Source organism: Eulemur rufifrons, chromosome 30 (genome assembly GCF_041146395.1).
Source record: "Eulemur rufifrons isolate Redbay chromosome 30, OSU_ERuf_1, whole genome shotgun sequence".
NCBI lineage: Eukaryota > Metazoa > Chordata > Mammalia > Primates > Lemuridae > Eulemur > Eulemur rufifrons.
Genome location: NC_091012.1, coordinates 18,765,966 through 18,781,686, shown reverse-complemented (window position 1 = coordinate 18,781,686; position 15,721 = coordinate 18,765,966). Strand labels below are relative to the sequence as shown.

At 35.1% G+C, this 15,721-nt stretch overlaps 1 protein-coding gene across 1 annotated transcript in view; it reads left to right on the top strand.

The window, feature by feature from the left end:
* BRCC3 (BRCA1/BRCA2-containing complex subunit 3) overlaps positions 1-15,721 on the top strand; it is an 80,948-nt gene that overhangs the window by 41,431 nt on the left and 23,796 nt on the right. The window contains exon 8 of the mRNA XM_069463188.1: positions 6,989-7,063. Coding sequence (XP_069319289.1) covers positions 6,989-7,063 — 75 coding nt within the window. The remainder of the gene's footprint in view (positions 1-6,988; positions 7,064-15,721) is intronic.

Below are 15,721 nucleotides of genomic sequence, written 5' to 3'. Positions count from 1 at the left end.
ATAATAAAAAAAAGGAAAATGAAAGTGTTGGCAAAAATGTGGAGAAATTGGAATCTTTGGAACATTGCTAGTGGGAATGTAAATTGGTTCAGCAGTTGTGGATAACAGTTTTGCAGTTCTTCAGAAAGTTAAACAGGGTTATGATATGATTTGGCAATTCCATTCCTAGGTATTTATCCAAAGAAATTAAAAACAGGTACTCAAACAAATACTTGTACATGAATATGCATAGCAGTACTAGTCACAATAGCCAAAAGGTGGAAATAACACAAATGACCATTAAATAATCAATGAATAAATAAAATTTAATAGTCATGCACTGCAAAACAATGTTTTGGTCAATGCCAAACTGCATATATGATGGTATTCCCATGAGATGGTAGAGGTTAAAAATTGCTCTCGCCTAGTGGCATCATAGCCATGATCATAACATGATAGCACAATGTATTACATGTTAGTGGTGATGCTATTGTAAACAAACCTTCCATGCTGCCAGTTCTATAAAAGTATAGCATATATAATTATGTACAGTACATAGTACTAGATAATGATAATAAATGACTGTGTTACTGGTATATGATTTACTATACTGTAGTTTTAATCATTATTTTAGAGTGTACTCCTTCTACTTGTAGAAAAAAGTTAACTGTAGAATAGCCTCAGGCAGGTCCTTCAGGAGGTATTCTAGAAGGCGGCACTGTTATCATAGGAGATGTCAGCTCCATGTGTGTTATCGCCCCTGAAGACCTTCTAGTGGGACAAGATGTGGAGGTGGAAGACAGTGATATTGATGATCCTCACCCTGTGTAGGCCTAGGTTAATGTGTGTGTTTGTGTCTCAGTTTTTAACAAAAAAAGTTTAAAAAATAAAACAAAAATAAAATTTGTTTAAAATAGAAAAAAGCTTATAGAATAAGGATATAAAGAAAATATTTTTGTACAGCTTTACAATGTGTTTTTGTTTTGACTTAAGTGTTATGATACAGTCTAAACATTTTTTAAAAATTAAAGTTTATAAAAGTAACAAAGTTACAGTAAGCAAAGGTTAATTTATTATGGAGAAAAGAAAGCTTTTTAAAAATAAATTTAGTGTAGCCTAAGTATAGAGCGCTTATAAAGTCTACAGTAGTGTACAGTAATATCCTAAACCTTCACATTCACTCACCACTCACTCACCCAGAGCAAATTCCAAGTCCTGCAAGTTCCTCTATTGATGGTAACTACCCTATACAGGCATATCATTTTTATCTTTTATATCATATTTTTCCTGTACCCTTCCTATGTTTAGATACGCAAATACTTACCATTGTGTTATAACTGCCTATACTGTTCAGTATAGTAACATGCTGTTCAGATTTGTAGCCTAGGAGCAATAGAGTATACCACATAGCATAGGTGTGTAGTAGGCTGTATCATCTAGATTTGTGTAAGTACACTCTCTGATGTTTACACAACAAAGAAATCACCTAACAATGCATTTCTCAGAATGTATCTCCATTGTTAAGTGACACATGAATGTATATCCATTCAATGGAATATTATTCATAAAGGAATGAGGTATGGAAACATGCTCTGATCTAGAAGAATCTCAAAAACATATTAAGTCAAAGAAGTCACATAAAAGTCACATATTGTTATGATTTCATTTATAGAAAGTATCTAGAATAGCTAAATCCACAAAGACAGTAGATTGGTGGTTGGCATGGGCTGGTGGGAGGAAAGAATGGCAAGTAACTGCTTAATGTATACACATTTTATTTGGGAGTGATGAAAATGTTTTTGAACTAGATAGAGGTGGTGGTTGTACAACACTGTGAATGCAGTAAATGCCTCTGAATTGTCCACTTTAAAATGGTTAATTTTATGTTATGTGAATTTCACCTCAACTTTTAAAAATGGGTAAAGGACCTGAATAGACATTTCTCTAAGGAAGATATAAAAATGGCCAATAAGTGCATGAAAAGCTGCCCCAAATCATTAGGAAATGCAAATAAAAACCACAGTGAGATACTACCTCCCGTATAATATTACCCAATGTTATCTACAGATTCATTGCAATCCCTGTCAAAATTCCAATAATATTTTTCACAGAAATAGTAAAAACAACCTTAAAATTCATATGGAGCAACAAAAGTCCCTGAATAGCCAAAGTAATCTTGAGAAAGAAGAACACAGCTGGAAGAATCACATTGTGTGATTTCAAAGTATATTATAAAGTTATAATAAATCAGCATGGTACTGGCATAAAAACAGACACACAGACAGAAATAAACTCACGAATATGCAGCCAACTAACCTTCAACAAAGGTGCCAAGAATAAACAATGGGGAGAGGATAGTCTCTTCAATAAATGGTATTAGGGAAACTGGATATTCACATGTAAAATAATGTAATTGGATCCTTATCTCTCACACATATATAAAAATCAACTCAAAATGAATTAAAGACTTAAATGTAAGGCCTGAAACTGTAAAACTACTAGAGAAAAACATAGGGGAAAAGCTCCTTGACATTGGTCTTGGCAAAGATTTTATGAATATGACTCCAAAGGCACAGGCAACGAAAGCAAAAATAGGTGGGACTATATCACAATAAAAAGTCTGCAAAGCAAAGGAAACAACATAATGAGAAGGTAACCTATTTGCAAACCATATATCCTATAGGAGGCTAATATCCAAAGTATATAAGGAACTCATACAACTCAAAAGCAAAAAAATAAAAAAACATCATTAATAAATGGGCAAAAGATCTTAATAGACATTTTCCCAAAGAAGACATACAAATGGCCAATAAGTACACGTAAAGGTACTCACCATCACTATCCGGGAAATGCAGATCAAAACTGTAATGAGATATCACTTCACACCTGTTAGGATGGCTATTATCAAAATGACAAGAGATAAGTGTTGGGGAGAATGTCAAGAAAAGAGAACGCTTATACACTGTTGGTTGGTACAAGCCATTATGCAAAAACAACATGGAGATTCCTCAAAAAACTAAAAATAGAACTGTATGATCTAGCAATCCCACTTCTGGTAATATACCCAATAGAATTGAAATCAGTATCTTGGAAAGATGATGCACTCCCATGTTAACTGCAGCATCACTTACAACAGCCAAGATATGGAAACAACCTAAATGTTGATGGATGAATGGATAGGGAAAATCTCATATATATGTATATATGACCATATATGTCATATATATGAGTATATATGAGTATATATGTGCATATATGTACACACACAAAGACAATGGAATATTATTCAGTCTTAAAAAAGAAAATCTTGTCATTTACACCAACAAAGATGAATCTAGAGAACTTTATGCTAAGTGAAATAAGCCAGACAAAAAAGACAAATATTGCATGATCTCACTTATATGTGGAATCTAAAGAAGTTAAACTCGTAGAAACTGAGAGTAAAAAGGTAGTTGCCAGGGGCAGAGGGTGGGGAAATGGGACAATTTTGGTCAAAGGGTACAACTTTCAGTTATGAAATGATTAAGGTATTGCTCTAATATATGGTATGGTAACTATAGTTAATAATGTATACTTGAAATTTGCTAAATGAGTATATTTTAAGTTTTCTCACCACACACAAAAATGATAAATCCATGTGGTGATTAATTTGTTTAATTGTAGCAATCATTTTATAACATATACATTTATCAAAACATAAAGCTATATACCTTAAATATATTATTTGTCAATTATACCTTAGTAAAGCTGGGGGAGAAAAATGGGCAAAAGACTTGAATAGAAATTTCTACAAGAAGGTATATAAATGGCTAAGAAGCACATAAAAAGATGCAAACATCACTAACTATTAGGGAAATGCCAATCAAAACTATGGTGAGACATCACTTTACATCCATTAGGATAGCTACATTTATTTATTTATTTATTTATTTCAGCATATTACGGGGGTACAGATGTTTAGGTTACATATATTGCCTTTGCCCCACCCAAGTCAGAGCTTCCAGTGTGTCCATCCCCTAGATGGTGCATAAAAAAAAAAACAAAACAGAAAATAGCAAGTGTTGGCAAGATGTGGAAAATTGGAACACTTGTACACTGTTGGTGGGAAGGTAAAATGATACAGCTGCTGTAGAAAACACTATGGTGGTTTCTCAAGAAATTAGGAATATAATTACCATATTATTCAGCAATTCTTCATTTTGGTATATACCCAAAGGAATTGAAAACAGTCTCTAAGAGATAGCTGTACACCCATGTTCACAGCAGCATCATTCACAATAGCTAAAATGTGGAAACAACTCAGGTGTTCACCAACAGATGAATGGGTAAACAAAATGTGATAAAATATACAATGGAATATTATTCAACCTTTAAAAGGAAGGAGATTCTGTGATATGCTACAACATGGATGAACCTTGAGAACAATATGCTAAGTGAAATAAGCTCGTCACAAAAGGACAAATACTGTATGATTCCACTTATTTGAAGTACTTGGGGTAGTCTGAATCATAGAGACAGTAGATTAGTGGTTTTCAGGGGCTCTGGGGAGGGTGTAATGGGGAATTATTGCTTAATGGGTATAGAGTGTCAGTTTTATAAGATGAAGATGTATGGTGGTGATGGTTGCACAACATTGTTAATATATTTAGTACCATTGAAGTATATATACTTAAAAATGGTTAAGATAGTAAATTTTGTTATGTGTATTTTACTACAATAAAAAAATTGGGACAAAAAAAACCCATACTGTAAAATGCTTTCTTTCATTTAAACAAATCTTTACTGTTACTCAAAACAAAACAGATTTTAAAAAAATCAATGAGTAATAAAAGGCTATTAAATGTAAAAATAAAAAACAAAACCAAAACCAAAAAACCCCACCTTGGCCCAATGTCTTCTATGGAATTGATTTTTCCTCACCAATTTCATTTCTTTTTTGGGTTTTGGGAGTTTTTCCCCATGTTTTCACCTTTTTGAGTCAATTATGGTAATATATAGCTTCCTAGGAAATTGTCCATTTATTTCATCTAAGTTTTCAATTGTTTTGACTTAAAGATATATGTAGTTTATTTTTATTTTTATTTATTTATTTCATTTTCTTTGTAGCACTTATCACTAATTTAAATTACTTAATCATTTGTTATTTATTGCCTCTCCTTCCCTCTATTAGATTTTTTTCTCCATAACAGGAGGACCTTTTCTGTCTTGCTTACTGCTGTACCCATAATACCTACAGCCGGGCCTGCCACATAGTAGCTACTCAGTAAATATTTGTTGAGTGAATGATTGTGTGTGATCTCTCTGTATGTCCCCTTTTCCATTGTTAATATTGTTTATTTGTGTTTTCTCTCTTTTCTTGATTCTATTGCTAGATATTTATCTATTTTACTCATCTTTTCAAAGGACCAGCTTTAGGTTTTCTTGATCAATTCAGTTTCTTAGCTTTGTGGGGTTTTTTTAAAGTTTCTGCATTTCTCTCTTTATTATTTCTTCTTTTTGTGTTTTATTGTTCTAGTCTTATTTTTATTCTAAATTCTTGAAGTGAAAACTAAGTTTATTTTCTGTCTTTATTGTTTTCTAGTAAATACATTTAAGGGCATAAGTTTTCCTCCTCACTGTGGCCCCATGAGTTTTGATATGTAATATAGTACAATAGTTCCAATGTTTTTTGTTTGTTTACCTGAAAATCATTTGTATATTACATTTTTATTTTCTTTTCAACCCAAGAGTTATTTAGAAGTGCATTTTTAAATTTTCAGGTGTGTAGGGATTTTTTTGGGGGTGATATTATGTTAGTATTTAATAATACATTATGGTAAGTGTGGCCTGTGTGATATCAGCTTTATGGATATGTTTTACAGTATTTCTTTTGTTACCTAGAATGGGGGTCCACAAACTATAGCTTGTAGGCTATATTGGCCTGAGGCCTATATTTATAAATCAAGTTTTATTGGAACATAACCACACCCATTTGTTTACATATTGTCTATGACTCCTTTCCAGCTATGACTGCAGAGCTGAGTGGTTGTAACAGAGATCCTGTGGCACACACAGCCTGAAAATACTTAACCTTAAAAGTTTGCTGACCCCTGACTCAAAACAGTCAATTTTTGTGACTTTTTCATATGGGTTGAAAATACGTGTATTTTCTCTTGGGTATAAGTTCCTTACATCCTGTTAGAATAAGCTTAAGTTGTATCATACCAATCCTTATATCTTTCCTCAATGCTTGTAGTTTTGATTGTAGACATCTCAGAGGGATGTGTATAAACCTCCCATCACAATTAAAGTTGTCCACTTCTCATACTTTAATCAGGGTTAGCTTTATATCCTTTGAAGCTGTTCTGTTAGTGTATAATGTATAAAGGTCATAACTATTATTTTTTTCTGCTGTGTTTTTCCTTTATACAATAGGAAATAGCCCTCTCTGTCCTACTTATTTATTCCTTGAATTGTTTCTTTCTAAAGAATATTATTATTATTATTTATTTCAGCTTACTATGGGGGTACAAAAGTTCAGGTTATATATATTGCCCATGCCCCCCCATCCCCCCGAGTCTGAGCTTCAAGCATGTCCATTCCCCAGACAGTGCGCATCGCACTCATCATGTAGGTGTGCACTCCTCCCCTCCCCCCACCCCCATCCCCCCCAGTCAGAACTTCAAGCGTGTCCATTCCCCAGGCAGTGCGCATCGCACTCATCAAGTAGTTATACTCCCATCCCTTCCCCCCAGCCCCCACCTCTGTCCGATATTTAGAACTCAGGAAAATCAGTAAGAAAAAAATTGAACAACCCTATCTAAAGAATATTATTAATCCTGTCAGGATTAGTTTCAGCAGCATATATTTTTAAAAAATTAAGAACTAAAATGAATTTAAACAAGAAAGATTATTTCTTTCTTGGGTAAAAGAAATCTGGAGATAGATATCCCAGGGCTCTGCAATGTCATCAGGGACCCAGGCTCCTCTCTTCTGCTTCACCATCTTGGTATATGGTTTCCATCCTAAGGTCCCCTCATGGTCCACGAGACTTCTGGAACTCCAGCCAGCACATCTCCATTGAGGGCCAGAAGGAAGAGGAAAGGTAGGGGGACAAAAAGGGTCCTATCTCAGCTCAGCTGATTTCCAATAAGGGACCTTCCTAGAAGTCCCAGAAAACAATTCTACTTCCATCTCATTTGCAGAACTTAGTCAAGTGGCCCTACCCTAAGCTACCAAGGAAGCTAGGAAATCTAGTCTTTTGCTTCAGGTAGCTCAGTCTTGGCTAAAAGTTGGCATTTTGTTATCAAGGAGGAAGGTGAGAATGAACATTTGGAATAGGCAGCCAGCCAGCAATCTCTGCCACTGACTGTTGCATATTGTAGTTCTTGTCATTAGCATTTATTTGCCTGTTATAACCTTTTCTGTTCTTTTATTTTCAACCTTCCTCAGTTATTTTGTTTCAGGCATGTCTCTTGTAAAATATTGCAAGATCTTGAATTATTTGGTTTTAAACAATCAGAACATCTGTCTTTTAATAGGTGAGTGTAATGCATTCATTTTATTACTATTGCTGATGTATGTGGCAGTATTCCTGCCATTATCCTTTTTGCTTTCTGTTTGCCATGCTGTCAATTTAATTCTTTTCCCCTTTCCTGCCACTTGTTGGATTGAGTGAGTTTTCTGTTACCTTATTTTTCTGTCTTAGAAATTGTCCTTACTGTATCAATATTTTGTTATTACTCTTAAAGTTCTTTTAGTGTTCTGTTTTGTAATAATTTCAGATTTACAGAAAAGTGGTAAGAATAGTACAAAGGATTCTTGTATACCCCTCTTGCAAACTCCTCAAATGTCAGAATTCTGTCACATTTCCATTATCATTTTTTTCTCTTTATATGTATGTATATTTTCCTGAACCCTTTGAGAATAAGTTGCATACATTAAGGCATTTCCTTAGGCATTTCTTAAAGAACAAGGACATTCTCTTATATAACCACAATATAATTGTCAATATCAGGAAATTAAAATCCAAATAATACTATTATCTAATCCACAGATAGTATTCAAATGTCACCAATTTTCCTAATATCCCTTATAACAGAATAAAAAAACCTTTATTCTGGTCCAGGATGCAGTCCAGATTTCACCCATTGCCTATAATTGTCTTGGCTATTTAGTCTCTTTTGATCTGAAATAGTTCTATGTCTTTTGTGACCTTAACATTTTTGAAGACTACAGACCAGTTATTTTAGAAAACCCCTCATTTTGGATTTGTTCATGTTTTCTCATGATTAGATGCAGATTATGCACTTTTGGCAATACTGAAGTGATGTGTTCTTCTTGGTGATTTGTATCAGGAGGCACAAATTTGTTCCATTACTGGTGATTTTATTAATAACTTTGACCATGTGCTTAAGGAAGTGTCTGGTAGGTTTTTCCACTGTAAAGTTACTATTCTTCCCTTTGAAATTAATAAATACAGTCTACCCTCCATATCTGTGGGTTCCATATCCATGGATTCAAGCAACCACCAATAGAAAATATTTGAAAATAAATTGTGTCTGTATTAAACATATACAGACTTTTTCTATAAACAATATAGTATAACTATTTCATGGCATTACATTGTATTATGTATTACAAGAAATCTAGAGATGATTTAAAGTATATGGGGGGATTAACATAGGTTATATGCAAATACTGTACCATTTTATATCAGGGACTTGAGCATTTGAGGATTTTGGTGTCTGCAGGAGGTCAAGACTAAGCCCCCACAGATACTGAGGAATGACTGTATCTTCTGGAGAGTTTTATCATTCATCAATGATTCTTTTTTTTTTATTTCAGCTTATTATGGGGGTACAAAAGTTCAGGTTACATACGTTGCCCATGTACCACCTATCCCCCCAAGTCAGAGCTCCAGGCGTGTCCATTCCCTAGACAGTGCGCATTGCACTCATCATGTAGGTATACACCCATCCCCTCCACGCACCGCCCCCCCCTCCCCAAGTCAGCACCTTCAAGCGTGACCATTCCCCAGACGGTGCGCAACGCACTCTTCATGTAGGCATACACCCATCCCCTCCCCCCACCCCCCACCTCAGTCTGATATCCGATTGGTATCATTCCCAAATGTGCATTTAGGTGATGATCAGGGAAACCAATTTTCTGGTGAGTACATGTGATGCTTGTTTTTCCATTCTTGGGATATTTCACTTAATATAATGGGTTCCAACTCTCTCCAGGAGAACCAAAGAGATGTCGTATCACTGTTATTTCTTATAGCTGAGTAATACTCCATAGTATACATATACCATAATTTACTAATCCAATCATGAATTGATGGGCATTTGGGTTGTTTCCACATCTTTGCGATTGTGAATTGTGCTGCTATAAACATTCGGGTACAGGTGTCTTTGTCATAGAATGACTTATGTTCCTTTGGATAGATGCCCAATAATGGGATTGCTGGATCGAATAGTAGGTCTGTTTGAATCTGTTTAAGGTATCTCCATAATGCTTTCCACAGGGGTTGCTCTAGTTTGCAGTCCCACCAGCAGTGTATGAGTGTTCCTGTCTCTCCGCATCCACACCAACATGTGTTGTTTTTGGACTTTTTGATAAAGGCCATTCTCACTGGGGTTAAGTGATATCTCTTTGTGGTTTTGATTTGCATTTATCTGATGATTAGGGATGTTGAGCATTTTTTCATATGTTTGTTAGCCATTCTTATATCTTCTTTTGAAAAATTTCTATTCATGTCGTTTGCCCACTTTTTGATAGGGTTGTTTGATTTTTTCTTGCTGATTTTCCTGAGTTCTAAATAGATTCTTGTTATCAGTCCTTTATCTGATGTGTAGTATGCAAAAATTTTTCCCATTCTGAAGGTGGTCTGTTTATTCTCATGACTGTTTCTTTGGCTGTGCAGAAGCTTTTTAATTTAATCAGGTCCCATTCATTTACTTTTGTTGTTGCTGTGATTGCCTTTGGGGTCTTCTTCATAAATTCTTTGCCTAGGCCAATGTCTGTAAGAGTCTTTCCTACATTTTCTTCTAGAATTCTAATCGTTTCACACCTAAGGTTTAAGTCTGTTATCCACCGTGATTTCATTTTTGTGAGAGGTGAAAGCTGTGGGTCCTGTTTCAGTCTTCTACATGTGGCTATCCAATTTTCCCAGCACCATTTATTGAATAGGGATTCTTGTCCCCAGAGTATGTTTTTGTCTGCTTTGTCAAAGATTAGATGTCTATATAAGGATGGTTTTATATTTGGATTTTCTGTTGTGTTCCACTAGTCTGTGTCCCTGCACTTGTGCCAGTACCAGGCTGTTTTAAGAACCACAGCCTTGTAGTATAGTTTGAAGTCTGGCAAATTAATACCTCCCATTTTGTTTTTATTGCTTAAAATTGCTTTTGCTATACGGGGTCTTCTCTGATTCCATACAAAGTGTATAATTATTTTTTCTATATCTGTGAAAAATGATGTTGGTAATTTAATAGAGATTGCATTGAATCTGTAGATCACTTTAGGTAGTATAGACATTTTAACAATGTTGATTCTTCTGATCCACGAGCATGGTATGGTTTTCCACCTATTTACAAGTTCTGCTATTTCCTTCCTAAGTGTTTCTTAGTTTTCCCTATAGATGTCCTTTACCTCTTTAGTTAAATGTATTCCTAGATATTTTATTTTCTTTGTTGCTATTTTGAAGGGTATTGAGTCTTTAATTTGGTTCTCCGTTTGACTGTTATTGGCATATATGAATGCCTCTGTTTTGTGTGTATTGGTTTTGTAACCTGAGACTTTGCTGTATTCATTAATCAATTCCAGGAGTCTCTTGGTTTAATCCTTGGGGTTTTCCAGATATAACATCATATCATCAGCAAAGAGAGAGAGTTTGATCTCTTCTTTCCCTATTTTCATCAATGATTCTTTACTAAATTATTTATTACTAAGATGGCTGTCAAATGGCAATGTTCTAATTCCATCATTCCTTCTATATTTACTAGGTGGCATTCTACTCTAAGAAAGAGTTTTCCTTTCTTCCCATTTGGTTATTCATTTGCTTATTTATATTGGATATTAGTATGAACACCTGAATTCTTATTTTATTCAGTGGGTTTAATCCACTACTATCATTAGTTATTTTGAGGCACATTGTTTCAGAATCAACTAGCTGAAGCTCCTCCTGTGTTCTTTTGACACGTTCCCATCCTTCTCTGAGTACTACCTGAGTTTCTGGCACAAGATGTTCCAGGTTCATCTTGTTCTTTCCAGTACCCAGCCTGGATTCAGCATTTCTCCAAAGAACCTTGGTTTGTTTTATTATTTTTTTTTAACAGCTTCACTGAGATACAATTGACATGATAAAATGCACACAATTTGATAAATTTTGACATGTATACACCTGTGAAACCATTGCTATCATCAAGATAATAAAAATGTCCCTCACCTCTAAAAGTTTCCTTGTGCTCCTTGAAACGTGTTCATAATAGTCTCTTATCCTTTTGTTATCTATAAAATCTATAGTAATGTCATCTCTCTCATTCCTATATTGGTAATTCAAGTCTTCTCTCTCATCCTTATATTGATAATTTGCATCTTTTTTCTGGTAAGTCTGTCTATACAGACTTAACAATTTTACTGAATATCTCAAAAAATCATTGGTTTCACTGATTTTCTCTATTTTTCTATTTACTGTTCCATTTATGTCCACTCTAATCTATGTTATTTCCTTCCTTCTGCTTACTTTGAAGTTCATTTGTTCTTGTTCTAGTTTTTTAAGGTAGATGGAAGTTGAGTTCATTGATTTGAGACCTTTCTTCTTTTCTTATGTAAGTGTTGAGTGCTATCAGTTTCCTTCTAAGTACTGCTTTAGTTGTATCCCACAAGTTTTGGTATGTGTTTTTGTTTCTATTCAGCTCAAAATACTTTTTAATTTTCCTTTTGACTTTCTTATTGATCCAAATATTATTTATAAGTGTGTTATTCAGTTTCTAAATACTTTGGGATTTTCCTAATATTTTCCTATTATTGATTTCTAATTTAATTCCACTGTGGTCAGGAAAAAAACTTTATGTGACCTAAATACTTTTTAAATTATTGAGAGTGTTTTATGACCCAGAATATGGTCTATACAGGTGAATATTTTTGTGTCTACACTTGAAAAGGATATGTATTCTGCTGACGGGTAGAGTATGCTACAAATATCAATTAAGTCAAGTTGTTTTATAGTGTTGTTTAAGTTTTTATCCTTATATTTTTGTCCATTTGTTCTATCATTTATTGAGAGAGGTGTATTGAAATCTGTGACTATAATTGTGAATTTGTCTATTTCTTATAGTTATATGAGTTTTTCATTAATATCTTCTGAAGCTCTGTTATTAGATGTATACATGTTTAAGATTATGTCTTTTTAACAAATTTACCTTTTTTTTTTTTTTTTTTTGAGACAGAGTCTCGCTCTGTTGCCCAGGCTAGAGTGAGTGCCGTGGCGTCAGCCTAGCTCACAGCAACCTCAAACTCCTGAGCTCAAGGGATCCTCCTGTCTCAGCCTCCTGAGTAGCTGGGACTACAGGCATGTGCCACCATGCCCGGCTAATTTTTTCTATATATATTTTTAGCTGTCTATATAATTTCTTTCTATTTTTAGTAGAGATGGGGTCTCGCTCCTGCTCAGGCCGGTCTCGACCTCCTGAGCTCAAACGATCCGCCCACCTCGGCCTCCCAGAGTGCTAGGATTACAGGCGTGAGCCACCGTGCCCGGCCACAAATTTACCTTTTTGTCACTGAAATGACGCTCTTTTTTTAACTTTGCATACTGTTTTTTTTTTTTTCAAATTTCAGGATATTATGGGGGTAGAAACCTTTTTGATTACATGTTATGACTTTGCCATACCCAAACCATGATTTGAGATGTGCCCTTTCCCCCCACAACACTCACCGTGTCCATTAGATGTGAGTTTACTCACCCCCAAGCCCCCAACCCACAAAGAATATCACTACTGTATGAGTACCTTAATGTTGATCAGTTAGTGCCAATTTAATGGCGAGTACATGTGGTGCCCATTCTTCCATTCTTGTGATACCTCACTTTGGAGGATGGGCTCAGGCTCTATCCAGGAAAATATAAGAGGTGCTAGATCACCCTCGTTTTTTACAATTGAGTAGTATTCCATTGTATACATATACCAAATTTTAATAATCCACTCATGAATTGACAGGCACTTGGGTTGTTTCCACATCCTTGCAATAGTGAATTGTACTGCCATAAACATACGGGTGCAGATGTCTTTATTATAGAATGTCTTTTGCTCTTTTGGGTAGATGCCTAATAGTGCTATTGCTGGATCGAATGGTATTTCTATTTTTAGCTCTTTGAGGTATCTCCAAATTCTTTTCCATAGAGGTTGCACTAGTTTGCAGTCCCACCAGCAGTGTAAGAGTGTTCCTATCTCTCCACATCCTCACCAGCCTTTGTTGTTTTGGGATTTTTTGATAAAGGACAATCTCATGGGGGTTAGATGATACCTCATTGTGGGAGGCATCAGTCTACCAGACTTCAAGCTGTACTACAAGCCTGTAGTAAGTAAAACAGCATGGTACTTGCACAAGAACAGAGACTTAGACCTTTGGAACAGGACTGAGAATCCAGAGATGAAACCATCCGCATATGGTAATCTAATCTTTGACAAAGCAGACAAAAATACACACTGGGGAAAAGAATCTCTTTTCAATAAATGGTGCTGGGAAAACTGGATAGCTACATGCAGAAGAATGAAACTGGATCCCTGCCCCTCCCCCACCTCTCACAAAAATCAATTCAAGATGGATAACAGACTTAAACCTAAGGCATGAAACCTTAAGAATTCTAGATCTAGAGGAAGATGTTAGGAAGACCCTTTCAGACATGGGCCTAGGCAGAGAATTTTTGAAGAAGACCCCTAAAGCAATCATAGCAGCAACAAAAATAAATAAATGGGATCTGATCAAATTAAAAAGTTTTTGCACAGCCAAGGAAACTATCATTAGAGTGAATAGACAGCCTACAGAATGGGAGAAAATATTTGCTCTCTACACATCTGTCAAAGGGCTGATAACAAGAATCTATCTAGAACTTAAAAAAATCAACAAGAAAAAATTAAATAACCCTATCAATAAATGGGCAAAGGAAATGAACAGAAACTTTTCAAAGGAAGACAGAATAATGGCCAACAAATATATAAAAAAATGCTCAACATCTCTAATCATTAGAGAAATGCAAATCTAAACCACAATGAGATATCACCTAACCCCAGTGAGATTGGCCTTTATCAAAAAATCCTAAAACAACAAATGCTGGCAAGGATATGGAGAGACAGGAACACTCTTACACTGCTGGTGGGACTGCAAATTAGTGCAACCTCTGTGGAAAAGAAATTGGAGATATCTCAAAGAGCTAAAAATAGAAATACCAATTGATCCAGCAATAGCACTATTAGGCATCTACCCAAAAGAGCAAAAGACATTCTATAATAAAGACATCTGCACCCGTATGTTTATGGCAGCACAATTCACTATTGCAAGGATGTGGAAACAACCCAAGTGCCTGTCAATTCATGAGTGGATTATTAAAATTTGGTATATGTATACAATGGAATATTACTCAATTATAAGAAATGACAGTGATCTAGTACCTCTTATATTTTCCTGGATAGAGCTTGAGCCCATTATTCGAAGTGAGGTATCACAAGATCGGAGGAATAGCCTCCACATGTACTCGCCATCAAATTGGCACTGACTGATCAACACACTATGGTGCTCACACGGTAGTAATATTCTCCAGGAATTAGGGGGTTGGGGGGGGGTAACTCGCAACTAATGGACACAGACACGGTGAGCATTGTAGCAGGGAAGAGAATGCCTCTAATCCTCGCTTGGGTGAGGCAAAGGCGTAAAATGTAACCAAAACGTTTGTACCCTCATAATATCCTGAAATAAACCACCCCCCCAAAAAAGAGACTCCATTTATCCTTAAGTCACGTTTCAGAATATATGAGAAGCTCAAGCCACAATAAACTATTCAGCACAAGTGGGCATATTGAGCTTTAGCATATAAAATGGTTTATCAGCTTAAATCTTGTAAATTATTGACTATACATCCAATCACTGAGAAAATAACTCCTTCTCTACCTTTGTGATATAAAAGATGATTTAAGAGAGGCTTGCCATTTATAATGTTTGACCCTATGCAATGATTCATTTTTTAGGCAATCTGTGTATATTGATAAAATATTTTTTAAGGCATGAATTATTGAAAAAAATTATATAAGTGATTTAAAAGTCTATTGAAAAAATTAATCTCCTGAAATAACATCATATTTTTATAGTGCCATAGTCTATAATATTCCTAAATATATAACTTGCCTACATATGCTAATTTCTGAGAAAATATAAAGCAATCTAATATTGAATACATTGGGGCTAATTTGTCACATGAACACTGCAGTTAGGAAATTACTTAACATTAACATAAAATCTGGATAAGACTGAATATCATGTTTACAAGACTATTTGTCCAATTATGAAGTTATATATATAACTTCTTAAAATGTATTTCAGAGGAATATTAAGAGCATTAATAATGTTTCTCTAAACAAACACCACATGTACTCTCTAATAATGGGAACTAACTGATGAGCACAATGAGATGTAAAGGCAATCAAGCGGGGAGAGGAGGAGAGAGGGAAAAACCTGCCTATCAGGTACAATGAACATTATTCAG